The following is a 25,333-nucleotide window of genomic DNA, read 5'->3' as shown; positions in this document are numbered from 1 at the left end:
CTTAATAAATGATCACTAGCATACTTTGATTGCAGAGTAGAATATTGTGCAAAATGTCACAATAAACGACATGAAGTACTTACTATGTGTTATTCACATGCTGTATAAAAACAGAAGAAGTAAACATTAAAATCCTGTAGGCTCAGTCATTACTTTACATTGATTATGGAGACAGAATCCAGATAATAGAGTCAGATAGTAGATTTACAGAGATTTTGTTGAAAAGAGAAGAAAGAAAAACTGAGAATATAGAGTCAATTTGTTCGATTCCATGAAACCTAGACAGCTGCATCTTGGTTTATCAGTCTTTTATTCCTCTGAATGAAGCTGCCACCAGGTTGCAGTGCCATCTTGTGTTCTTCTTATTGACCATTTTACTTAATGGAATGGGGACACAAAACAATCCAAAGGAGAGAAACCTGCAATAGGATATCATCACCCCTCTGTATAAATGCAGGCGGCCTGACTTGTGCAGTGGTCCACTACACTGAAACACTCTCCTTCATGTAATTCTTGATTAGAGGCCACATCTTGTGCTTGGACACCAAATCCTGCAAATGAGTGCGTGCGTACACACACACACAGAGAGAGAGAGAGAGAGAGAGAGAGAGAGAGAGAGAGAGAGAGAGAGAGAGAGAGAGAGAAACACATGCACAGCAAGAGTTGTGAAATGCAATGGCAATAAAATGCTCATCCTAGCACAATCTTCTTTTGAATGTATTTTCATTACCTGTAACACAGGAAAGACCTATTTGTGAGTTGGCCACCCCACTGGGATTATTGACTGCTGGAGAGAGGCTGTCACCAAAGGCATCAACTTGCATCAGGTGACTTGAGCTGGTCTGTGCCATGATCCCACCATATTGTGGAGGAGAATATAACATCTTTATCTGGCCGGGGAGCTCTACAGAGTAAATGAGAAAGTCTTGCTTTATTCTTATTGTAAAGAACAACTTTATAGCTTTCTATAGCTGTTGTCCTTAAATTATACATTATAGGATAAAAGCAGCATTACACCCCTTAAATGAAACAAAGTGTTTATTTCAGTCTTGTCAAACTCTGCCTTTATCTCAGCAGTTCAAACTGACATGTGTGTTTCTTAGAACCTTGTCAACATCACTGTGCTTGTCAAGTCTTAGGAAGAAAAGAGGTTATATCTATTTAAAGATATAGAGTAGAGCTATCTGATTCTGTCTACAGTAACTAGAAAATCACCTGCCACCTGCTACACATCGTAAAGATATACTGCACGATTAATGTGCATGTGAGAAAATCTGTTCAAACAGATTGTCAAACCACCTACACATTTGCTAATAGGCTCTTCAGTGAAACTTGCACTATAAAACCATTCTCATGAGAACCTCTCCTTCAGCCATGAGCTAGCCTGTGCACAACTGTATTTACATCTATGGAAGGAGCATTTTTGACAAACCATGACAGCACACAGATGATAGACCTCTGAGTACCTGGGTTGTGATCTGCAAGATCAGGCAGCTGGCTGGGCTGCTTCAGATCTCGGATGTTCTGCAGCGATGTCCCATTGGGAGGATGTGGGAGGCAGGTGGAAGAGCATGGCACACGCTGGTCCCCAGGGAACAGCTGGTGAGGGGAAGGATCAACAAACCTGAAATATTTCAGACTTAAGTAAATAATCTGCTTGTGGAATTAAGAAAAAGAATGATTAAAAAACCCCAAAAAACCATATGACTTATTTGTAGCCTGTGAATCATGTGCTAACATCCTTGAACATCCTTCTAATGTTTTCCAAGACAATAAAAACTAAGAATGTTGAAAATTCTATAAGCACCAAACAATTTTTCCAATTGTGAAGCTGGATTTAAAAATCCACACATGAAAACACCCTAGAAACCAGCAAATAATGCTGTTAACTTTAAAAAGCCTGAATGTTTTGCAGGGCTACTGTACTGAAACACACTCTACAGCTTTGTTGTGTCCATCCTCTATATATTATTCAATTTATGATATTTTATTTATGAAATAACAAAGTTAAGTAAGACACAATATTATGTATTTTCTATAGGCAATTACATCAATTTAGACATCAACTTATGGAATAAAAAAAAATCACCATCAAAGGTCATCATACTCTCCTTTTATACCACTTACTGTAGACATAAAAGGCTACATAAATCAAAAACATTAAAACTCACAAACTGCATCATCCTTTAAACACGCTTACATGCTATAAACCAATGCCAACAACTGCATAGTTCCACTTTTATATTTTCCACACAGGTTTCATGTTTCACACAGACAAATGCACAGACAATGGCACAGTCAAGCAGCAAATAAAACATTAATGAATCCACCACAAGGTCATAGTTTTGCATGGTCTGCGGAAATCTGACACAAACCTTGACAATAAACTGTCATCATGCGATTGTCCTTTTGCTTTACTTGAACGTAGAAAACAAACTAAATTTCTTGTTTGATGCAGGTGGGAAAAACAATGCTGCATGTATTTGAAATGATCTTTACCCTTTACAAGAATGCAGCAGAGCTTCCTCTTACAGATCTTTGATACATCCATGTAATGAGGAGAGAATTGCTGCTTTCATGGATTCCTCTGCTTCACTTCCTCAGCATGGTGGCTTCTGGCACAGCTGATTTAACCCTTCATCTTCTGCACTGCATAATTCCTGTACAACAATGCAATGAAGCAGTGTACTCTAAGTAGGATGCTTTCTGCTATGAGTCTGAACATTATTTATTTTAACTTTATTGAAGGCACATGTCTGGTAGATTATGAAAACTAGACACTGCAGTTTCTGCGCCATACTGTAAAAATGTGCCATCTTAAGTGTTTCTGTTATCAAGCTCATGACCATATGATTGATCCTCTGTGCCTGACAATTCATATAAACAGAGTCAACACTCTAAAGGAACTTCTTCTTAATATATGTCAGTCTGCACTCCAAACACTATGGCCTGTGCAATCATTATTCACTAATATCATTTTCCAACACAATAGTGGAAGTCTAAGCTTGCAATTCATTCTGTCACCTTTTTCAGTGTATAGATAATACATGAAGACTGCTCCATCTGTAGTGCGTGTAATCGGTCAAAATAGGATTAATTGAATTGAATATATGTTTTTTCTCTACAGCTGGGTTGTACCTCAATGATAGCACCTCTATAGCTCATTGTCAAATTTCCAGAAAATCAAGAACATTACTTTCAAAGATCACGTAACTCACTGTTAAATGCAGAGGATTAAGCTAAATCAAAATATTGTTCAGTGGCCATGGCAGCTGACACCCCTGCTGTGAGGTTTTGGCCAAGTAACACATTTACATGTCTACTTGCCAATAACGGGAAAATTAAAGGAGCCAAAGTTTGCTGACAATATACAAGGACTGAATGAGAACCGAAAGAATCCCAGTAAAGTGTACAGAAAATGGCAACAAGGATTTCACAATTGATTTAACATCTAAAAAAGTAATTACGGCGTCTTTTTTCTCCCAGTGGACTTTAAATGGTATTTTTTAGATTTTATGATTCACTTATTGAATTCCTTAGCCGCTCTTGTCGGTGACTATAGCATCCATTAATACCGGCGGTCGAGACCAATGAGGCAAGGCGAGGTCTGCTTTCACAGGCCAATTGTCTACCCGGAATCCTGCAGCGAATGCTTTGGCCTACTGCTGATATGAGAACAATCACAGCCAGTGAGGAGCCATGAGCATCTGGCTGCTCAGAATGACAGAAATCCTTTATCACATGCTTTGAAGTATATAGATGAAGGGATGATTTCCTATGGCTTGACCAGGCAAATGAGTTTCTGGCCATTTGCAAACTGTAAAGCGTCTTCCCAGCCATAGTAAACACACCACACACACACATACTGATAAACACAAACCAAGAAAAAACCTTTTCTCAGCATTCAAACTAGCACTTTCTTTTAAACTGATTATTCTAATTATGAGCTTATAGCCATGAATCCATGACAACTAGTGTTTAAGTTGATTGTGATTGATTGAGGAAAAAAAGATTTGTGAAGCACTAACGTTATTCATGGTTTAAAGTTCTAACCGTGCCAATGGGAATACAAACTGAAAAGAAACGACCACTTGGCTTGCTGAGTAAAGTTCCAACTGTTGACTCTTATGTTGGTGGACATGTTTAAATTGCACAATATTTCTAAAAGAATAGCATGAAAAGGGGATAGGCTTTGGTATGTGCGTGCAAACACAGTAAGGATACAGAAGAAAGACTTTTTTCTACTTTCTGAAACTTTCTCTCACACCCTAAGACCTACAGTCCCCAGAATAACACAAAAAAATCCTCTGTACCTGTAATTATCTTGTAAGGAGCACAACAGAGCCAAGTGCGGATTGCTGGAGGAGTCTTGTCCTTGCAGAGCAGCTGAAGAACAGGATGACAGACACTTCAGGGCTGTCCACCACAGCCTAAATCTAACGGATAAACTATTATGCACAGGTGGTTGCAGGAAGATGTGTTTACGGATCTAGTTTTTGCATCATATAATACACATACAAAAAACCAGAGCTAAAACATACCAGAGTATGACTCATGAGATGCTTTGGAGGATGGGTTCAAGTTGCTGTCTATCCTTGCCAGGGGAGAGAGGCTTGGCTGCAGAGGGTGGATGGTTAAACACTCTGTCAGTGTGTCCTGGGTCCCATCAGCTGTGGATTTCATCTGGAGAAATGACACATTGAAACATAAACATGGACATTGGTAAAGACAGTAATATGACTCTTGCCATAAAACCAACAGTAATACTCTAATAGTTGTATGAACAATATTACTCATTTTAATCATTTACATTGAATAGATTTTGTCTTGTGCTGTTGTTTTTTGATTAGAAAGACATAACAGGCTTCATGCTTCCTATGCCAGGTCACCTTGAACACTTTCTGGTTTTAGATGTACTAATAGATAACTAATAGATTTGAACATTGACGTAAAAACCTCTTTTATATTAGCTGTGGCCAAACACACTACCATCTGTTACCTAATGATGGCGAAAAACAAACAAAAAATCTCAAATGGTCATTATTACGTAAGGGAGTCAGATTAGTTATTTAGCCATTTGCAGGCTACACAAGAAGCTTTAGGATGCTTAAGAGGGTTGTTATACAGTATGCTATAATTTTGCAGTGGTTTTAGTATGAATACATAGTATAATACATTCAGGGTGTTATTTTTCACAAGTTGTGCATGTAGGAAACTTTGTAAAATGTCACTTTTTTTTAGTAACAACCCACCTTCATTGTATCTATGGTGACATGACCCTCAGTAAGAACTAAAGAGACAACGTATGAGAAACAACATAATTATGTGTATTATTTTGTGACCTAGCCTTGTCAGTGTTAACACACAGTAGGTGGATGTATAAACTGACAAGCCAGGATATTTTCATCTGACTGCATGCACACTTACAGTAGATGTGAGTTAATGAAGGTAAAAGTAAATTAGATGTTTCTGCGAACAGTTAAATTGCAGAGCTTAAGGGAGTGGGATGGAGAGCACATCCACAGTGAGTATACACAATACTCTCAGCTAATTAGACAAATGACAGCATAATGAAATGAAATATGTGAAATGTGTAAATGTAGATTTCCTTTTGTCCATAGTTGTGATGTTCAGGAAGTGATGCTGTGTAGCAAACACATCACTAATGGTGGACAGTTTTACATCTTCACTCAGTTGTCCGTTAGTGTACAATGTTTCTAAATGTTCTCAAGGAGGAAAAAACGTAAAAAAAAAAATTAACCACTTAATACACGCCCCCATTTTTTATGTTGTTAGCCTAAACGACATGCCCAAATTGTGAGCAGCAGAGATCCCACATAGTTTGAGACTCAGATATGTGTCTGGTATCATTGGAAAGGAAACACTCTCAGGATTCTTCTAAAAGTGTCTGTGTGATTCTGTGACTTACTGACAAAGAGTGGCAGAGGTTAGAATAATGGGGTTGTTTACTCGCCCATAGGTTTGCCTTTACAATGACATGTGTACAGACATTCAGGAACCTCTCAGCAGGATATAGACACAATGAGGCCAGAGCCACAGGTCTTGGCTTCATGCAGTCAAAAGACCAAAAGATGAATTTTTCAGAATTATTTTTCAACAGATATGTCCATGCGTTTTCCTTAGGTCCTTTCTGGAGACTCCAAATGGACACTTGGTTACCAAAGCTGTATAACCGCAATCAAACACCTATAACTTCACATCCCCTTTGCCTACAATCAAAATCTTGATCTCTAATGAAAGCTGACACCATATTATTATTATTATTATTATTAAATATTATATTATTATATGTAACCATATTTTTTTGTTTGGCCATACCTATCTATCTATTTATCTATCTATCTATTCATCCATCAATCCATCCATCCATCTATCTACCTATCTACCTATCTACCTATCTAACTGACTGACTGACTGACTGACTATCTATCTATCTATCTATCTATCTGTCTGTCTGTCTGTCTGTTTATTTTGCTGTAAGTCATATGTCAAGTCGAAGAAGAACCAACCGTGTACCAAAATGCCGAGTGCGTAATGATATATTGTACTGCCTAATCCAAAGCACCGATTGGCTTGTGTGTGGTGTCGTCAGAAGCAGAAGAGGCTCGTAAACATCTAGTCACGTGTACTCTGAGATGGACGCGCAGGTCAGGAAATGACGTACACGGACCGTATATGGTTTGTTATTTTTTGTTATTACGTTACGTGTTGGACTAAATACATGGACATATTGAGGAAAGTATTTCGGTTTTATGGAAACGGATTTCATATTTCACAAGAACGGATATTTGGCGAGCTGTACAGAAAGTGCTGAGTCATAAGATGATCGCTGTGGATAAAGGGAAGACTTTGAAGGTATGTAGGCATTATAGCTTTTCTCACTTAGCTGAGTGGCTAGCCAAGCTAATCGCTAATACTATTACGGCTGTGAGCAACCATATAAGTCGTGAGTGGTCTTGAATGAATCAGGACAATCTAAGCTTTCCAACGATGTACGGCATGAATATATATGTTTAAGGTTTGGTGTTTAAAACATTCAGAAGAACGTGTGGCTACATCCTAACATCCGTCCCGTACCTTAGACGGAACAGCGTGCGTTAAGAGGTTAAAAAGTGAATTGTGTTACAGCATGCATTGCAGTTCTTACCTTCTTCCGTAACTGTCGCTCTTTACTAGAGTGGGATTTAACATGTTTCCTCAAGGAGCTGGGATCAGTGTAACGCTTTACACAGCCTGGCACCTGGCACGCATACGGCTTCTGCACGGCCACAGAAATATGAAAACTTCATATATGCCTCCACATATAGGCAAACAAGCTTTGAAATACCATCCATAATTATGTGGGATCGTCTGTGCAAGACTGCCACTCACTGTGTCCAGGTGTGTACGCTGGTGTTTAGCTCTGTCACTTGAGTTGCTGAAGGCCTTGTGGCACCCCGGTTGTTGACACAGATAGGGTTTCTCTCCCGTGTGACTACGCAGGTGGATCTTCAGATTTTCTAGCCGTGAAAAAGCCTTCTTGCAGCCCTCGAACTGTAACCGCATACAAACACAGTAAAATAAATGAAAGGAGTCTATTGCCATCAAGATAGGCATTACTTCCACTTCTACATTTAAAAACAGGCCTGGGGTGGGGGACATTGATTTTGAGGTGTATCATCTCCATCCATCATGATATTCAATATAAGTTCTAGCATCTCCAACCTGATTTTGCACATATACCTGGAGCTATGAGCTTATTAACTGGAGCCCACCACATACAAAAAGCAGCTGACCTCAGTGTGTGGGAGGGACTGCAAAGAAAACCTTTCAAATAGAAAAATTACTGTCATTTAGTCTGATGTGACACTTAAGCCTTGTTTCATGGTTGGCAGACAAGAAGCTATAAAGCAGTGAAGCCCTGAGAGCGACAGACATTTGGAAGAGACAGGTGCATTTTAGTTTTATGACAAGGTTATGCTTTCCATTCACGGTTGGAACTGCTTGCTATTGGTAGTAGTGAGGAGATTATTTTATTGCTTGTCATTATATATAACCACAATACCTTTAACCATTAGCCAATTCTAATTGATTACTTTAGATAGATAGATAGATAGATAGATAGATAGATATACAAAAAACCCTAAAAATTATAAAACTAAGCAAAAATGTACAAGAAAATTATATTAAGAGGAGGAAAGACTCATTGTTAACATTGTAAAGTCTGATGCAATTTAGATGACTGTGCCTTTATATTAGTCAGCATTCTTTTGAATTGTTGGTGCTCAGATGAAATTTTACTGGAGAAAAGGCAAATAATGTACTATTTAATACAAATACTGTACACATCATACTGTGCAAATATATCATTGGACAGGCAAGAATTAAAGTGTCATCATGTTTAATTTGAGACTCTTGATTACAAATTGTGTTTGACACTCCAACAGAATGTGAAGCTGTTATTTTACTATTTCACTATTTCAAATGTTCATTTTCTTTTTTCAAAAATACTTTTATGCTTATATATATATATATCATAATTTAAGAAATATGTCTCTGATGGTGGTGAGTGACACCAGCAGGGGTCAGTGTTCATACACACATCACTGTATTGTCCTTTTTTGTATTTTCAGTCCTTTATGTTGTTTCACCTTGTCAGCAGTTGGTAGCTATCGATTACAAAAAAGTAACTCACTATTGTTTTATACATTCACCGAAAACTCAAACTGAGGAATGGCCACAGTATATTCATAACAACAGCATGTTAAAAACATCTTACACAAGACTCTGTTACTTCTTGTGCTTCAGGAAAATGCCACAGTAATACAACTCAACAAAACAGCTCTTTTCTTGCAGTGTCATGCAGCCACAGTGACTTCATTGCTAAGATATGTGAATGATCAAAGTCAGGACTTTACTCTCCTTCCTCCTGCACAGGGGGTTGGAATGTCCTTACTAAGCCTCATGGGACACACACACAGACCATGTCCAGTTTTGTTATTCTTCCTCTAACACTGAATTTCTCAAATACTGATACCTCTCAGTCATCACTGCCAAAGCAATTTTTTTCCTTCCCATTAATGATTAACTGATTGCATTCCTCTGAATTACACATGTACTGTGAACATACTTGCCATTTGTCATCACGACATAGCTATTTCCTGTCAACATCTTCTCTCAAAAACAATCCCTTAATATCTAAAACTGAACATAAAAATAAAAACTTTTCCACTATCACTTTCTAGCTAGGCTTTCTTTGCTGCAAACCTATTGTTACAATTCAGTGTTATGATCATGTTGTGACTGTTAAATGGATTGTGGTTGGATTCTGGAAATGAAGAGGTCTTAACATTTAGTGAAAAAAAACAAAAAAACAGACAAATTGGAAATTGATCAAATAGTAGATTAGCACAAAATGAGAAAGCAATATCTTCTCATAACCCCTTCCTACGCATGGCAGTGAATATTCACCTGGGCACACTTTCTGATTCTGTTCTAATGCAGTAAATGCTCTTTCATGAGAGATACATTTGTAAAGTCAACCAATCCTAAATATAGAATAAAGACAGAGAATTAACAACAGAAACTTCTGCCAGAGTGCCACAAGAAAAACAGCAAAGGCAAAGATAAATCGTCTCTCAGCACCAAAGTGCTAAAATACTGCCAGAGCTCCAGGACAAGCCAGGAGTAACTGTGTAACTCTCTTTCTCTGTCTCATGAAGCTCTCATAAAGCACGGAGGGCTTTTGAGTTGGTGGTGAGGGACGTTTGAGTTGAAAAGAAAGCAGCATGGCTCCTCAGTGTAGATCAGTGTTACAGCCAGCCTCTGACAGGTCCTGGCAGGTACTCATGCCCTGGCTGAACAATGACAGCTGCAGTGTGTGCCAGCGGAGTCTGTCCAGTGCCCAGTCTTACTCTGAGGTCAATTCATTCTGGACTCTGCTCTTCCCTGCTGCAACACTGATATTTCTACCCTCTCTACTCTTTTTTGTTGTACCTGTTTCCTAATACTGTGGGCCAAAATGCTTATAGACAACAAAATAAATAATAAAAAGCTTTAAATTAAATTAAAACAATGTACATAGCAAACTGTCAGTGATTGTAAAATTACAGTAAGCTCGTTTTAATACTATTTAGTACAAAAGACACTACTTGTTCATGAAACCTATGTTGTAATATGTATATGGGTGATTTACAACAATTAAAATGTTACAGAAAATGTAAATATCCTCCATAATAGGAATCATTATGTTTATCACCAGCCTGATTTCCAGAATAATGACAGAAGCCATAATATATGTATGTAAATGTATGTCAGGTGCCAAACCGTAATTTCAACCAAACTGTAACTAACAACGGCGCATAAAATGTTGTCCAACCTGAAATTTTATCAGGCCTGTTGTCAGTGGTACTAGCGAGGTTTGAATTACAAGCTGCTCATGCAGGGACATTTAGAGGATTGTGCAAAAAAATCATGCATCATTGATCAGAGAATACTGAAAGATAATAGATGGAGTAAATTTTGCTTAACATTACAACTCTCATACATGCAAATTATTGCTTTACTGAACAGAATATATTTTGGGTTCATCATTAATAACCCAAAACGAAAACACAATTAATTCAGTCATTGTAACTGACATTAATTGAAAGAACATTTTTGGCATTTTCAGTGTGGAATGGTTGTAGAAAACATGACAGAAATAGAATACAAACTAATAATGCCAAACAGCAAGCCATATCTCATATAGCTATGTGAGGATAGAGTCCTGGAAAATGGAAATAGCCTAACATGACAATGAATATTTTCCAAAACTCATAATCAATGCACTGACTCACAATGACTGTGGGACTCCAGTTGTTTTGGTTTTGCAAGTTCAAACAATGCTTGTCAAACTTCAGATGTTTAAATCAAGGTGACATACTCAAATAGACTGACGAATCAAGGATATGTTAACAAACTGTTCAGTTGTCATCAAACAGATTGTGAAATGACAGGTACAAGCCTGGGCCTGCCCTGTATGTTCACTGTGTAACAAGAGCTACCTCATTGTTCTGCTGCTCGCTCACACTTCATTTATCATCAGTTTATTCACCTGCCAATCATTTCCTAGGAATAACTGTGCTCTACACCTTGGGCAGTTGTTTTATTCAGCTCTTTCAAGTGACCACAGCTTTCTCTAAATAGTCCTTTTAATCTACCTGTTCTGTGACATTCAAAATGTTCCTATCTTGCATTTTCAGCACAATTTTTTAACCTTGGAGGGAGTAGAAGTAATCACATGTCGAACTTCATGCCAGGTCTGTGAAAATCCCTGCAATCTTGACATAATATTCAGACTTGACCTTAAGAAAATCCACGTAGAATCAAAATGCCTCATTAAAGACCAGGAAAGATAGATCTAATGTGGTGCCTTTTTCTCTTTTTGCTTTAGAATTTGTTTGTTTTTTTCTATAATTACTTTACAGCAAAAAGAGACAGATGTCACTTGGTATCATTTATGTTTTTGGCAATAGATTGTGACCATGTATACTTTCCTCATTATTGAATGGATACATGGTACACGACCCATCCAATACTTTCAGCCCCATAGCAACAGAGCTGGTTTCTACTAATAAGTGAGTATTTTGGAACAAAAGGTTGACTACAGGTATGCATGCTGTTAATAATTTACTTGTTGAAAGCAGAAACATGGAGCATGTTTGGGCAGTGCTTTGTCCATTATTCATCTAAATCTAAGTCTTTTTCCAGTGGGAGTTAAGGACTAACACAGAAGATCTATATCTGTGTTTATACGTACATAAATATGTATATAAAATAATTAAATTACAACATATCTGAAAGAACTAGATAATCCATTTTTGAGAAATAAGGATACTAGTTCATCAACAATCAGGCCATGGCTGAATGCCAACTGTTTGGCCACAGAAGCGAGACCTGTAGAGAACCAGACTATGGGGCATCACCTTCCCAGAACGACGGCCAAGTCTGTCAATCTGTGGCCTGGCAAACCCCCTGCTGCTGACAGGCCCAGGCAGTAGCTACTAGAGCACAATGGTGCTATGCCAGATCTAAAGTGCTAGGCCTCCTTTGTGTTGATTTAATAACTACATAATTGAGTTAATATCCATGTCAATTATAACAGAGCTCTGCTAATTACTCTATGGCTAAAGTTAAGAGGCAAGCAAGGCCATATTTCTGATCTAAACCTTGGCCATAAACACAGAGGCAAAGGCATTTACACTGAAAATGGCTTTTTTCTCGACTGAGGCGTGAAAGCCTTCAACTAGAATGAATGAAACACTGAGAAATGACCCCATTGAGCCCCTTGTCATTCATTATGTTCCTGCTTTTGACTCACAAATGAATAAAACAATCATCTGATTGAGAGGGAGCTGTCTTTATCTGTGTACTAGAAGCTTCTTTCTGAGAAGTAGAGGAATCAAGTATTATATGAAAATAAATATAGACTTCAGTTGCATGAAAAGAGACACTGTTGTAGTGTGCATGGTGTACCGTGCACTTGTTGGGTTTCTCTCCTGAATGGACCCTCATATGGATAAGAAGCTTGTATCGGGCATTGAAGGGCTTGAAGTTGCGAGGACAGCCCACCCAGTAGCATGTGAAATCTTCAGCCTTCCTTTGGTCCACATGTAGCTTTTCTATGTGCTTTACCAGCTCCTCCTTTTGGTCATAGACTGCACTGCATTCCAACCACCTGCAGCAGTGGGCTCCATAGTCTTCTAGCTCTCCCTCTTCTTCCTCTAACATTGGGATCTGGGGTAAAAAGCTGACCCCATGCCTGGGAGGAGCCATGGGAGCCTGGGTGAGAGGGTCCTGAGAAGAGGTCTTTATTTTGCAGTGATGTCGGGCGAGGTTGATGTGCTGGTGGGAGTGGTAGGGTGGCGGAGGCCCCTGTGGAGTAGCAGCTTCTTGGATAGTAGTCAATGCAGCTGGGTGAAACTGTAGAGATGGCAGCATGTTATTGGCGGTTTGGCTGCAGGTCTCTGAGGTCTTCTCCAGTGCCCCTCCTTCCTCTGGGAGGCACTGCTGCTCCACCACCATGTTAGCCATCTGGCTCTCCAGACCCCCTCCCTCTTCAAGCATCTGCATACGGCCACACTCTGTCTGTGGGGCCAGAGCCTGAGAGGAGCCTGGCATACTGCAGGGATGGGCTGGGGGGATACATCGACCTCTTACACCCAGGAAATGACCATACCCTTCAGATTGGACAGGTGAGAGTGTAGGGTGGGAGGCTGGAGAGCTGCGAGAACCATTAATATAAGCCACAAGTGAGGTAGGTGAGGTGCGTATGATGGAGTTGAAATCAATACCCATGACATCTGACAAAGGTGACATGGAGAGAGCTCTCTTCTTAGCACGAGATTGTCTGGGGCTCCCAGCATCAGCTGAAAAAAGGTACGAGGGCAGGGAGGCAGAGGTGCTTGTGCCACCTGATATAGTCGTGCCCGACATGGCTGTGCCAGGAGAAAGGCTGATATGCTCACCGCCCTCGCTAGCCTGGGTGGAGCACTGAGGTAGCCCCAGGGGAGGAAGGACACGGTAGCCATACGGCCAGTCATGTCTGCCACTGAACATTGACTGGGTTTCAAACAGACTGAGAGTAGTGGATGCCAGTGATTCTCTGGACAGTAAGGATCTGAAACAGATTGTTATTATACACTTTAGTAACACTCTTAAGGTTTAGTGAGCTCATCATCACATGCTGTTATTGATATTGCCCACCTGCCATCAGTGTGGGGAACCTGCATGCTCTGTGGATGTGATGGTGGATGAGGCGCTGCAGGCCCTGCAGTACACGGTTGGCCTTTGACAACAGTTATGGGACTACTGGTCACTGTCAGGTTAGCACCAGCTGGCTGCCCAAATACTTCTATGGTGGGCCCAGACACAGAGCAACCTGTCGGACACAAAGCCTTGAAATTAATAAACAGAATATCCAGGAGGAAAATGGCTATCTAACAAAAAACTTTAATCCACATTCCACATATCCAAGGACACCAACAAATTTAGCCAGTTTTGAGTAATGTTTATACAGTAGATGGTGGAATTTCCCTCACCAGCCTAAGAGGGCCAGAGACACTTTCTGCTCTGTTAATCACCAATGAGCTTTTCACCTCCTTCCATTTTTCCTCTGTAGAAAATTTCAGGACCAGCTTCATGCTTGGTTAATTATCAATAAATAAGAGAACACAAGGTCTAACAAGAAGACTGTAGGGGTGGGAAGAGCACATTGAGAATAAGTGAAGTATGAAGATTGTCTCAATGAAATTGAGAAGAAATTAAGAAGTCTATTATTATGTATACACTACTGTTATTATTTAATAGGTTGTGTGCCCTGATGTCTCACTTAAAATGTAGTGAGATTTTGTTTTTAACTGGGTGTTACATCATGAATACTGTAATATTAAACTACTGCTCTGGAGAGTAAAGTTCAGTTCACACATCCTGGGTCGATTAGATATTTGTATCCTTTGTTGACGTTTTTACCTTCAAAGCTCTTGTTAGAGGAGCAGCGCCCTGTCTGAATGGTAGTCGTCACTGTTGTGGTTGTAGGATGAAGAGCAGGTACTTGCTGGTGTGGGGTTGGACTCGGCATGGTTAGATGTTTCCCATTGATTAACACCTGTTTGCGGAGGTTCAGGGTTGGCAAGACAACATGGCTTTCACTATGTTTCCCAGAGGCTAAGGAGTGGACAGTCCCTCTTTTCACTTTCTCCACGCCTGAGGAGGAACTAAGATTGGCCCATTGGGGGGAAGACATGGGTATCCTGATGGATTGGGACTGGTGCCCTCTGATCATACCCAGTGATGGAGACACATTACATGGAGACACCAGGAGCTGACAACCCTTTCCAGTCATGGCTGATGCAGATTCCTCAGAGGCTCTGTGCCCACAAGGAAGTCAATTCAAGTAGTTGTGTTTTCTTTACACAGTAGATGGTAGTCCACAGCTCATAGCTACAGTAGGAGGTGATTCAAACACAAGAATACATAAAATAAACAGTTTTCAAAAAGGAGGGCAGCATCAGCAAAATATGGAATTGCAGGAAATGTATTATTAAACCATGTACAGTCTTTGTACTTTGAACCCTAAACCCGTAGAAAAACACTCAAAGGAAAATAGTGTTTAATTGTGTTAGTACTAGAATAAAATGATTTCAGACTTTACTATATCAATAAATGCTTGCCAACACCTAGGCTACCAACATAGGGGAAAACACACAGGAAAAATCACAATTCAATTTTGTGTTTTCATTATAATTCATATAAATAGTAGGGACACAAATTAATAATGATTTGATATTAAAAAAAAAGTCCTTATAAGGCTATTATCAAACAATAAAAAAATGTGACTTTTGCAGACAAGTTTTTCATCATACTGCTATTGTCAATGGCATGCTCACTCACCTATTGTTGTTGTCGCGAATACTTTTCCCAAAGTGACATGTCAGGATGAATGGCTCCTTCAGTCCACAGAGCTGTGAATGTAATCTGGAGAACACCAGGAGGATCAACTGTCGTGTTTCTCTCAGAGTTTGTTATGGGTGTGCACTGAGTAGAGAAGTCACGCCTCTGAGGAATCTTTTCAGTTTGAATGTCCCACCTCACTCCTCTGTTTCCAACTTCTTTTCTTTCCCCGATTACCCTTTTGCCCTTGACATGGCTTTAGGAGGTGAATGACGTCATTTCAAACTGACTAAGTAACAATAAATAATTAAAGATTTTGGGAGGGTTTGTAACAGGTCTCCTACTGTAGCCTATTATATAATTTGTTCATATAATATATGTATTTTGTTTGCACACATGAAAAGTTTATGTCATGAATTAGTTATATATTCATAAGAATAATATTTTCAAATAACTAGTTAGGGTTAGGCCATTTTAAACCCCTACTTCCTTTGTTGTGCCATTTCTACGTATGCTGGCCTTTTTCCTTATTTTAAAAAGGGCAGTAATTTAATATGTTGGATTTTTGCAGTGGCTTCAGGCTATATGATGTAACTGCAGCATTAGAAACATCAAATCTGTGGTTGTAAAGTAAAAGACTTTTGGGTAAAAATAACTACAATGTGCTACATGTACATCTACAGTGATCCAGGAAGTAAAGGCTGTAGGGAGTGAATCCTACTTCACAGTGGCCTCGCTTTAAGTAATACATGTTAAGTATACTTTGATTGACTGTACTTAACATGAGATTGTAAAACATATTTACAATCTACTCTGAAAAGGAAGAATATGCAGGCATACTTTTTAATTTTCAGTTAGATAAAGGTTTTACAGCACAAATTATTTCAGTTCTTTATTCAACTGAACATTTCAAGAAATTCATAATTTCAGCCTCGCTTGAGACTTTGTCTTGTATGAATTGGCTACCTGCTCTGTTCCCCCCCAACACTCTCCTCCTCCCTCCTTCTGCTCCTCCAACCCTCCAACCTCAGCTCAGACCCCATTGTTAGACACTTTTCTCCTGGCTGCTGGAGTGTTTGCTCTGTGGATCCTGCTCCAGGTTGGCATGGAAACCAACATGTTTATAGGAGGAGGGAAGGTAGCTGTTCTTTGGGAGCATACATGGAGGAGGGGCCCTGCATGCTCTACAATCTGTAATAATGAGGAATTTATAGTTTGACAGGCACTATGCACTAGATAGAAATACATGTGTAAATAAACAATGTGGACCACTGTGTCTTGAGTGATGGATGACTAATTGGATTATACAATCAGTCACAATGACTGCTGAGAATTTGCATTGATCACAATGGTGGATTGTAGCAGTGTAAGGTGCAGTGCACTTCTCATGGCTTAGAGGCATTTCACTGTTATCTAAAAAATGGAATTCATTTAGTCTTGCTCTGCTGTTTATAAAAGTTACCTGTCAGATTATTTGGTGATATGGATTATGCTGCAGTCATTTGTTGACTGAGACTGATCACTTGAGATTTCAGATGAGTGATAATAATATAAAGTAGTAGTGACCTCTGGTGGTCTTGCAGGGGTAACAATTAATTAAAACACTCCCAGCCTATAAAGTAGGATACAAATTCATTCAGTGTTTTCAGTTCATCATAATGTAATTTTCACTGATACATTCCTAATTATAATCCTATTTAAAAACTTAAATTGCTTTCTTTTCTGAAACAGGAATGTGCTGTAGAATATGAGACTTATCTACACCATCTGTTATTGTGTGTGTGAAATGTTCCATCTTCTGCCAGCAGGGGATAGTATTAGTACATCGGTGGGCTGTTCGCAACACAATTAATGGCACTAAAAGAAATCTGATATGGGAAAAAAGAATAAGAAAAAAGATGCAAGAAAAGGACAGGGACTGATGCTTGAGAAGGTCATGAAGATACGACTGCTGCTTATTTTCATGATTATATGAAATACTTGACATCTTCCAAAGATCTTGCTTGCTTCAATCAGTGATCCACCAGTCCCACTGTGATTTGGCCTCCTCTTCCTTTGGCTAAGCAAGTCACGGTATGTTCCCCAATGTCAGAGTGTAACAGGATGGAAGAGCGTCTGGGCTCGAGGCAGAACAACAACACGGATGTAGCCACTCGCATCTTCATGTCAATGACACACACTGATACTTGGAGCAGTGCTTTCATGTATATGCTCATGCTGAATTACATTAACAGTTTACAACACTTTCAGTCAAACTGAAACATGTCACATCTGTTTTTTCTTATGCATCTTTTACACAGAAATACAGTATATTTTAAGGAAATATTTTAGGAAAAAAGGCAGAGAAGGTGGTAAAACAGGTAGTAGAGTGCAGAAAAGACTTGAAGTGGTCCAGATGAGACATAAGTGTTGACCATTTTTGAAGAGCTCCATTTGAAGCAGAATTAATGCACTAATAGACTCTGCACCACTTACAGAATCCATTTCCCCCGACTTGATGACAACATCAGCACTCCTGGAAGTAGCACAGCATTCATTCTGGTGTCAAGATGAGAAATCATAGGTGATTTCTCTTGAAGTTATATTACAATAGTCACTTAAGGTAATGCATACCCCAGTGGACCTGTGATTAATTAATCTACTTTTGATTTGCTAATGACAGTTCAAGTCAAATACAAGGTTAGTGAAGGCTGGGTCAATCCTTTTAACTGCAGCTGTAAAGAGGTGTGTAGTGAGTGTAGTGAGATATCAATTTATTGGTATCATCCCTCATTATAACGGCTTCTATTAGCCTGCGGCACCTCACATACTCTCAGTGTATTACTAGACAAATACAGTGTAACACACACTCATAACTGGGATTGCATTAAAAGTTTCCAATAAACATTCAAATCGCTCATGTTGTTTTGTAGCTAATAATGGTAAATTGATGTTTTATTAAGACATCTAAGCTAAAAAGCCCATAAACAGTGCGCTCTTGGAGATATAGCATCATGCACTATATATGGGGTACAGTAGGAAGCAGTAGGAAGAAAAGACCCATCTATCCATCGCCACCTGTCAGTACCAACACTCAGATGAAGATGAGTGTGAGAGAGATAGGCATCTGAACATCTTCCATCTCCATCCATCAATCTTAGTTGTCTTCTCTAATAACCTTTGCAGAGAAGTGATGTCTGATGAAAAAAGAAAGGACAGCAGTGAACACAGGCGCTCATGTCGTCTCCAGGCTCTGTCTTTCTTCCCTTCCCCGCTGTGTTTTCGAACAGGATGACTAATAAAAGATTGCTGACACAACAGCCCCCCTATTTAGATCCGCCGTTAGGCCACAGGCTTGTTCTTAATTTGAGCGCACATTCGGGGTGAAGCCTAAGGGTATGGATGCTGTAAGCTCCCACTTTCCTTTTTTGGATATTATTAACTCTGCGGCTCAGGAAACACATCTAGGATGATGAGGCTGGAGCACAGGAACCCAATCGCAGGACTTAATCTGAGTCTGCCAAATCAACAGAGACATTTCCAAAGATTTCAATATAAACACAAAGAATGAAAAGACAAAAAATGGACAAAAAATAGATATGGATCAAGAATGAAAGCGAGTTTAATTTAAGTAACTGAAATCCAATTAAATCTGGGTTCCTCAACCATAGCTTGGTGTGGCTCAATGACAAAGCATTAGGCGATAATGACCCAACTTAAAATAATAAGCTTTTTTCTACATGTAAAACAGAGAACTTTTTTCTACATTTATGCACAAGATCTGGAACTTCTTTACATAGCCACATGACCTCTGATGATATCAATACATGATGCTATTCTTACAGTTATTCAGCATTTAAGACTAACATAAATAGTTTGTATGACATGTATTCTCTTTCTCTGCTTGAATTTGTATATATCCATATATATATGGATCAACCCACTTATTAGATTGCATTATGCTCTTAAATGTGCCTAATGCCTCACTCTGACAGTTTTTATATTTTGTCAAATAGTGTGTCAATGTGGTCTTACACAGTTGCAGTTATCAGAGCTCAGTGGTACATCACATGACATCATAGGTGCATGTGATACAGTATCAGGAGGCCTGTTTTAAATTCTTGGTGCCAGTGTGGTGGTGAGAGCCGGCAGGGCACCTAACACAACCTAAAAGGTCCAGACATAGAGAGGTGTGTCATTAGACCCCTGCCCGTAGCCCCCTGGACAGATCCTCCCAACATCCGTCTTCATTAAAAAGGTTGCTCTCTGAGCAGATGGTCATTAACAGCTCCCCCTTTTTTAGCATCCTCTATGCACTAGGACACTACCTAGAGGACACCCATCATCCCTCAGGAATCCCAGAAAACCTGAAGAAGTGATGCCTGACAAGGCCACCTGGTAATGATCACTCTGGGTCCTCATAAATTACTTTTTGAAACCTTTCAAAAGATCAGCATGAAGTATCGTGATGGCCCATGTAGCAGAATAATCAATATGTAAGACCCTTTGGCATACGACCGAGATGATCAGAGAATCCAAATGGCTTCAAAAAGTCAATGATATCATCAGCGGTTTCCTTTTTTTCCAGTTAAGTGATTTTTGTGGAAAGGTGACAGGATTTCACCAGTCACTTAGCTCCTGTTGCTTCACTGTGATCACCCTATGCTGATCGTAGCAAGACTTTGTTAGTCAAATGTAATGCATACATCTTATAAACATATAACACAATGTTTAAAATCTTTATCTCTTGTTTGTCTTTGAGCTAATTCATGAAAATATTACACAACCCAAATATACAGTGAAACTCCAATAAATGGATGAAGAGAAACAGGTCACAGATTTGATTACAAAGTTGTCAGTGGTGATTTGTGAAATTGTAACTCTTGAAGTCCAATATGAGTAATGTCAATGTTATCTGCATTTTAGTCGTGACAGCCTCATCATCAGTATCTCCAGCGGCAGCCACCATGGATCCCAATTACTGCAGTAATCACTCCCTAGCTGAGAGCAGGGTTTCAGACAGGGTAAAGTATTATCCATCTTCATCATATTCATTATCAGGCAGCAGACGCAGGTGTCCTGGACACCCACTGCTCCACACGATTAGTGACTGATAGACGGTGGACTGTCATGCCCACGCCCACATACCACTTTTGAAAAGAAAAACCTTCAGAAGAACAAGTTGTTAAACTATGCATAGGACTTTCTGATCGTAAACTACACTTCTCTTTTCACAATAATAGTTTCATGTCACAGACATCAGGTAGACAATGTACCATTACTATGTGCATGGTCAAAGGTCACACAGCAGGGGCCTTTGCGGCACATCATTTGTTCTCTCCTAATTATTCTCTACTGTCTCTCTAACAAGGAGAGTCACTGTGACAGATGTGTAATATCTCTGTTTCAAACTACGACAGGACAAAAAGGTGAAGTGGAATGGTGACAGATAGTAGTGGTATGTTTGTCGCCCATACATCCACCTCATGATCAGGCGCACATGGGTTAAAAGGGCAGCTTGTTTCCTGCTGTAGGTATATAGGAACTCCGTGTGCAGACAAAGTCCCAAATGTGTATTGTGCAGACTGTTGTGGGCACTGTGCGATACTCTCAGTGTAACTCAAATAAATCACCTCATTAGCCTGTTCTCTAATGGGTTATTGCAGCACCAGGCTGCCACCCTGTTCCTATAAAAGCTCATGAGATTTCAAAATTCAAAAATGCTTTTGGGTGGGATCATTTTCCTATCCTCTGACACCTGGTTGAGGTCATTCTATTAGGTGGATTGATTTACATATAAATTGAACATGCAGTATCACGCACCTCCTTAAACTCATCTGTTTCACGACTGTATCCCATTATCTGTCTTGCATACTTCAACAAGCATTTAATTTCTACTTCCATATTGTCTTATGTTTCATTATGTCTCAGTGTTATTTATTAAAATTCATTTAGCTAATAACGCCCACATGCACTGCCCCTTTTTCTGCAATGCACCTATTCTAATGTGTTCTGAGCGACTGTGTGTCCTGAGGTAAAATGGGAAATGTTGAAAATTCACTGGAATATGAAAAGCAATCATATTTTCTGTATCAGTAAGCAGGTCTGTTGTAGCTGGGGGTCATTCTTGCTCTCTGCTGTTGCTTGGGGAGGCATTTTGTAAGAGGCCCCAAGGCTCACCTAGTTAATTAAGTTTTTCCCCTATTAGAACGGTGTAACTTGTGATTTTCCTCCACTACAAAGCTAATTCTCTAGAACAACTGAGGGTTTGATAGACATTAGGTCTTCTCATTATGATGCCTTGTGCTGTATATATGGAAAAATATGTTAAATTACATACATGGATACATGCCATGAATAGTAAATGTTTTTTTCTATCAGAAATTACCCTATTAGTAAAATCTAATGTAGAAAAGTGTTAGAAAGTGAAAGAAACTTTGTTAAGCACATAGTTGTCTTGGTGATATGCTATGAAGAGGTGGAAGGGAAGATCCAGATATAGAAATGTGTGGGTGTATGTGTGTGAATTCATCTACTGCAAAGAAATAATTTAAGCAATAACATTGGCTAGGTGAGATACTTTTGAAGAGTAAAAACACAAATTGATTCAAACCTTTATGGAAAATATGGTTGAATGGTTTTCTGCTGTAGCTGTGCTTACAGCAAATTCTGCACTTTTTTTTGCACTCCCGGAGTACAGTTATCTGGAAAATTTTCACATTGTTCAATATTTAGAATCCACAAGGTTACAATACTTGCAAGAAGCCTTACAAACAAAGTAGGTTTGAGACATTTCAGAATCATCTACCTGCAATGGCTTGTAAAATAAATTCATAGATTGAGAGCAATGAACCAAAACCATCAACCAACATTTCATGAAAGGAGCCCTACAAGTACAGTGATATATTTTTTCTTGGCTATCTGTACCCCCCATAAATAAAATGATGCAGTAATAAAATGAATGTATGTGCACATACTATGCTTACAAGACTGTGAAGACATCTTCATTGAAAGGACTGGAGGCAATAATCTAATTATGTAATTCCATAGATGCATGTAACCCTGCATTAATCAATAATAGTTTGAACAAACATAAAATTGCATTATGATGTTTAATGTAAAAGATGTACATAGTTTGTAGGGAGCCGGCTGAAAATTATCACTCAATTCTGAAACTCTGTGGAGCTGTAGCCGGGTTATGTTTTGGTGAATGGCACCATTGCTAACAGTAGCAAGCAACAGTTTCATGTAGACACGCTGTGATAAACCCGCTGTACACTGCCCAGTGCCAAACGAATGTCAAATATTCAGCAGCTTAAGACCTAGATATTATTTGCAGATGTTGATGATGACAAAAACTGAACTAAAACGAGAGTGAATAACTGTGGTCAGACACAACTCCACACAACTCTCTGTAAGATTATATATGTCATGGCTGTGTGCCTGTCAGATGTTTTGGAGTTCTTTTGTCCCCTACTTACCATAATTCAATTAATGCAGCATTATAGAGAGCAAATAATACATCTCTTGAAACAGAGATGGAAAGAGTAGACATCATTCTGCCCATGAAAATGACAATATGACATACACAATAGAGTCCAACATCTGCTGAAAATGAGCTTCTCCAAGGTATGGATAGAGTTCTTGCTAAAGTGAGACAGAGACCAAATCAGTGAAACTATGACCTCAGCACTCCTGAGGTATCATCATCCAAAGCGTCTGGGGAACATAGTCATAAACCCTTGCCAAAGCATATGGTCTGTAGATTAGATGGGCAAACTGCCATTAATTATCTGCATGACAGCAAAAATACTCAACTCTACTTCAGCACTCAGATTTGAGAAAGAACTAACACCCAACTGGTGACTCACCCTGGACATCTCTTAGAGAAAGAGCAAACTTTTCTGTGCAAGGTTACTTTTGGGATATTTGCAGGAAGCTAAAGATTGCTCTCGTTTGTGCCCTGTGATCAAGAGCTTTAGACAACATGCCCCAGGAGTTTATAGGAGTGATCTGATGGCGAATATAACAGCAAAAGAAAGCTGGATACCATAAAAAATATATTTTCCATCATTTAAATGCTAGCTCACATTTTTGAGACATTTTTATGAATGAAGAAATTAGATTCAGAGGTTCATAAATATTGAAGGAAGACGTGATTGACTATCAGTGCTCAAAAACCACCAGTCACAATGCATTTTGTACCGATCAAATTTTTGTTCAGAGCAGTTTGATGTGGGTATGGCTTCAGGCTTTTGTTGAGTGTGAAAGTGTGGCAGCAGCAATTTCAGTTATAAGTATGTAATCAAAACATTATGTGACTGGCATGCTGTAATTAAGCAATACGTGAGCCGATGTAAATGAGCGTACATGGCGTGAATGTGAATGCAGATTCTGCGTACCATGGATGATCTCTGCAATTTGGTCCTATTTATACTTATACTATACATATATTCTAATGACACTTTTCACACGTGTGTACAAAATTATATAGCTTGCCATGATGAAGACCCTCAGGAAAAAAAGTGTTTTGAGCCGGCTAATCCATGTATAATCCATGTATACAATAACAAAAAGCTTATAAAATGTATAATTTGATGTGGTCCTTGTGCATAACAAAGAAATGCCCTAGTGACCTGCTTCATTCACATTTAACCTTTTTTAAGCTCTGTGTCTATTTTCCCTGCAAAATCAATGATGAGGCAGTTTTCATTCATATTGTGAAATGGACTGAGGTCTGGTGTCACCTGACCTCTACAAGTTGCCAGTGTACAGCAAAACCCTTCTTGGTGTAATATAGAACCATTTCCTCTTACAAGTGACATATTGCCATACAAAAAAAAAAAAAAAAATCAACCCAGACCTTTTAATAATACAGTCGATTTAGCCTTGACTTCTGTAGCCACCTCTGTTTTATACCCAATGAAGTATTTTTACTTTCTGGGTCGATACTCCTTTTTATATTACAAATACTGCATGACTAGTGTAGGCATTACAATATTCAGTCAGTGCGGAATCTGCGTCTAGTTTTAAAAATGAGGGTAGCTACCACCAATCAGTCAGTCAGTGGTTTAAGGGAGTGAGCCTGCTACAATGTGTTTTACTTTTTTGGTTGAAAAAGGCTTTGACAGTAAGACTGCACTAACAGTGACTTGAAGTTATTCTTTGTGATTTTGTAGTGTCCCAGTTTGATTTATCACTGTGCCACTCTAGTTCATCGTCTTTTTTTGTGTGTGTTTTGCAGAAGCCATTCCTTCTTGCTGTTTAGTGTAACAGTAGGGTGAGGGAAATTCCCTCAATGCGTTAATTGTGGAAATGAGACATGTCACCTACTGTATTTATTCGAAAATGAGCCTTAGAACAATGATGGTCATGTCACTCTTAAAAGATTTAGAGCACATTTGCATTGTAATGTCTCACAGCAGACAGACAACTTGTTTTTAACGAGTCACACTTGGATTCTGGCTCATAATAAATACTGTTCAGATCCCAGATAGGAACCTCAGACCTCAAGTTTCTAAGGGAACTACACATTATACACATACAATACTGTCTGTTACATAATACTGTCTCTTTGATCTTCGTGTTACACACTAGATCCTGTGAACTGTGAATGTTAATGTCGATGTGTAAAATGTCAAAGGTGTTGATATACCCCTCCACAGGAGGACATCTCTCATCATTCCATCTATCTCTGTTCAGCAGAGAAAATATCCACAAAGCTCTTTCAGCAGAATAATGAGAAGCCACAACTATGAGTTAGTTCCCTTCCCTTGCAGCAGAGCAGATTTAAATATCTACACAACCCACCTATAATGGTAAGCTCAAATAGAAGATGTCAGCTGAAGCATATGACAAGTGTCTGAAAAGAAGTATGATGATAGATGGACATCCCATTCCACTATCATGCTTGTTCTGCGAA

General features: G+C 39.1%; 1 protein-coding gene across 1 annotated transcript; it reads right to left on the bottom strand.

Moving 5' to 3' along the window:
- Positions 1 to 435: 435 nt before the first annotated feature.
- glis3 (GLIS family zinc finger 3) lies at positions 436 to 14,884 on the bottom strand. The gene is made up of 10 exons (XM_053339481.1): positions 14,512 to 14,884; positions 13,747 to 13,921; positions 12,517 to 13,660; positions 7,393 to 7,554; positions 7,169 to 7,279; positions 4,542 to 4,683; positions 4,314 to 4,386; positions 1,467 to 1,624; positions 731 to 904; positions 436 to 551 (listed from the first exon to the last, which is right to left on the bottom strand). The coding sequence occupies exons 1-10, from the start codon at positions 14,882 to 14,884 to the stop codon at positions 436 to 438; spliced, it is 2,628 nt and encodes an 875-aa protein (XP_053195456.1).
- Between the last annotated feature and the right edge of the window lie 10,449 nt (positions 14,885 to 25,333).

The sequence above is a fragment of the Scomber japonicus genome, chromosome 19, assembly GCF_027409825.1.
Source record: "Scomber japonicus isolate fScoJap1 chromosome 19, fScoJap1.pri, whole genome shotgun sequence".
Classification (NCBI taxonomy): Eukaryota; Metazoa; Chordata; class Actinopteri; order Scombriformes; family Scombridae; genus Scomber; species Scomber japonicus.
This window is presented reverse-complemented; position numbering and strand designations above follow the sequence as displayed.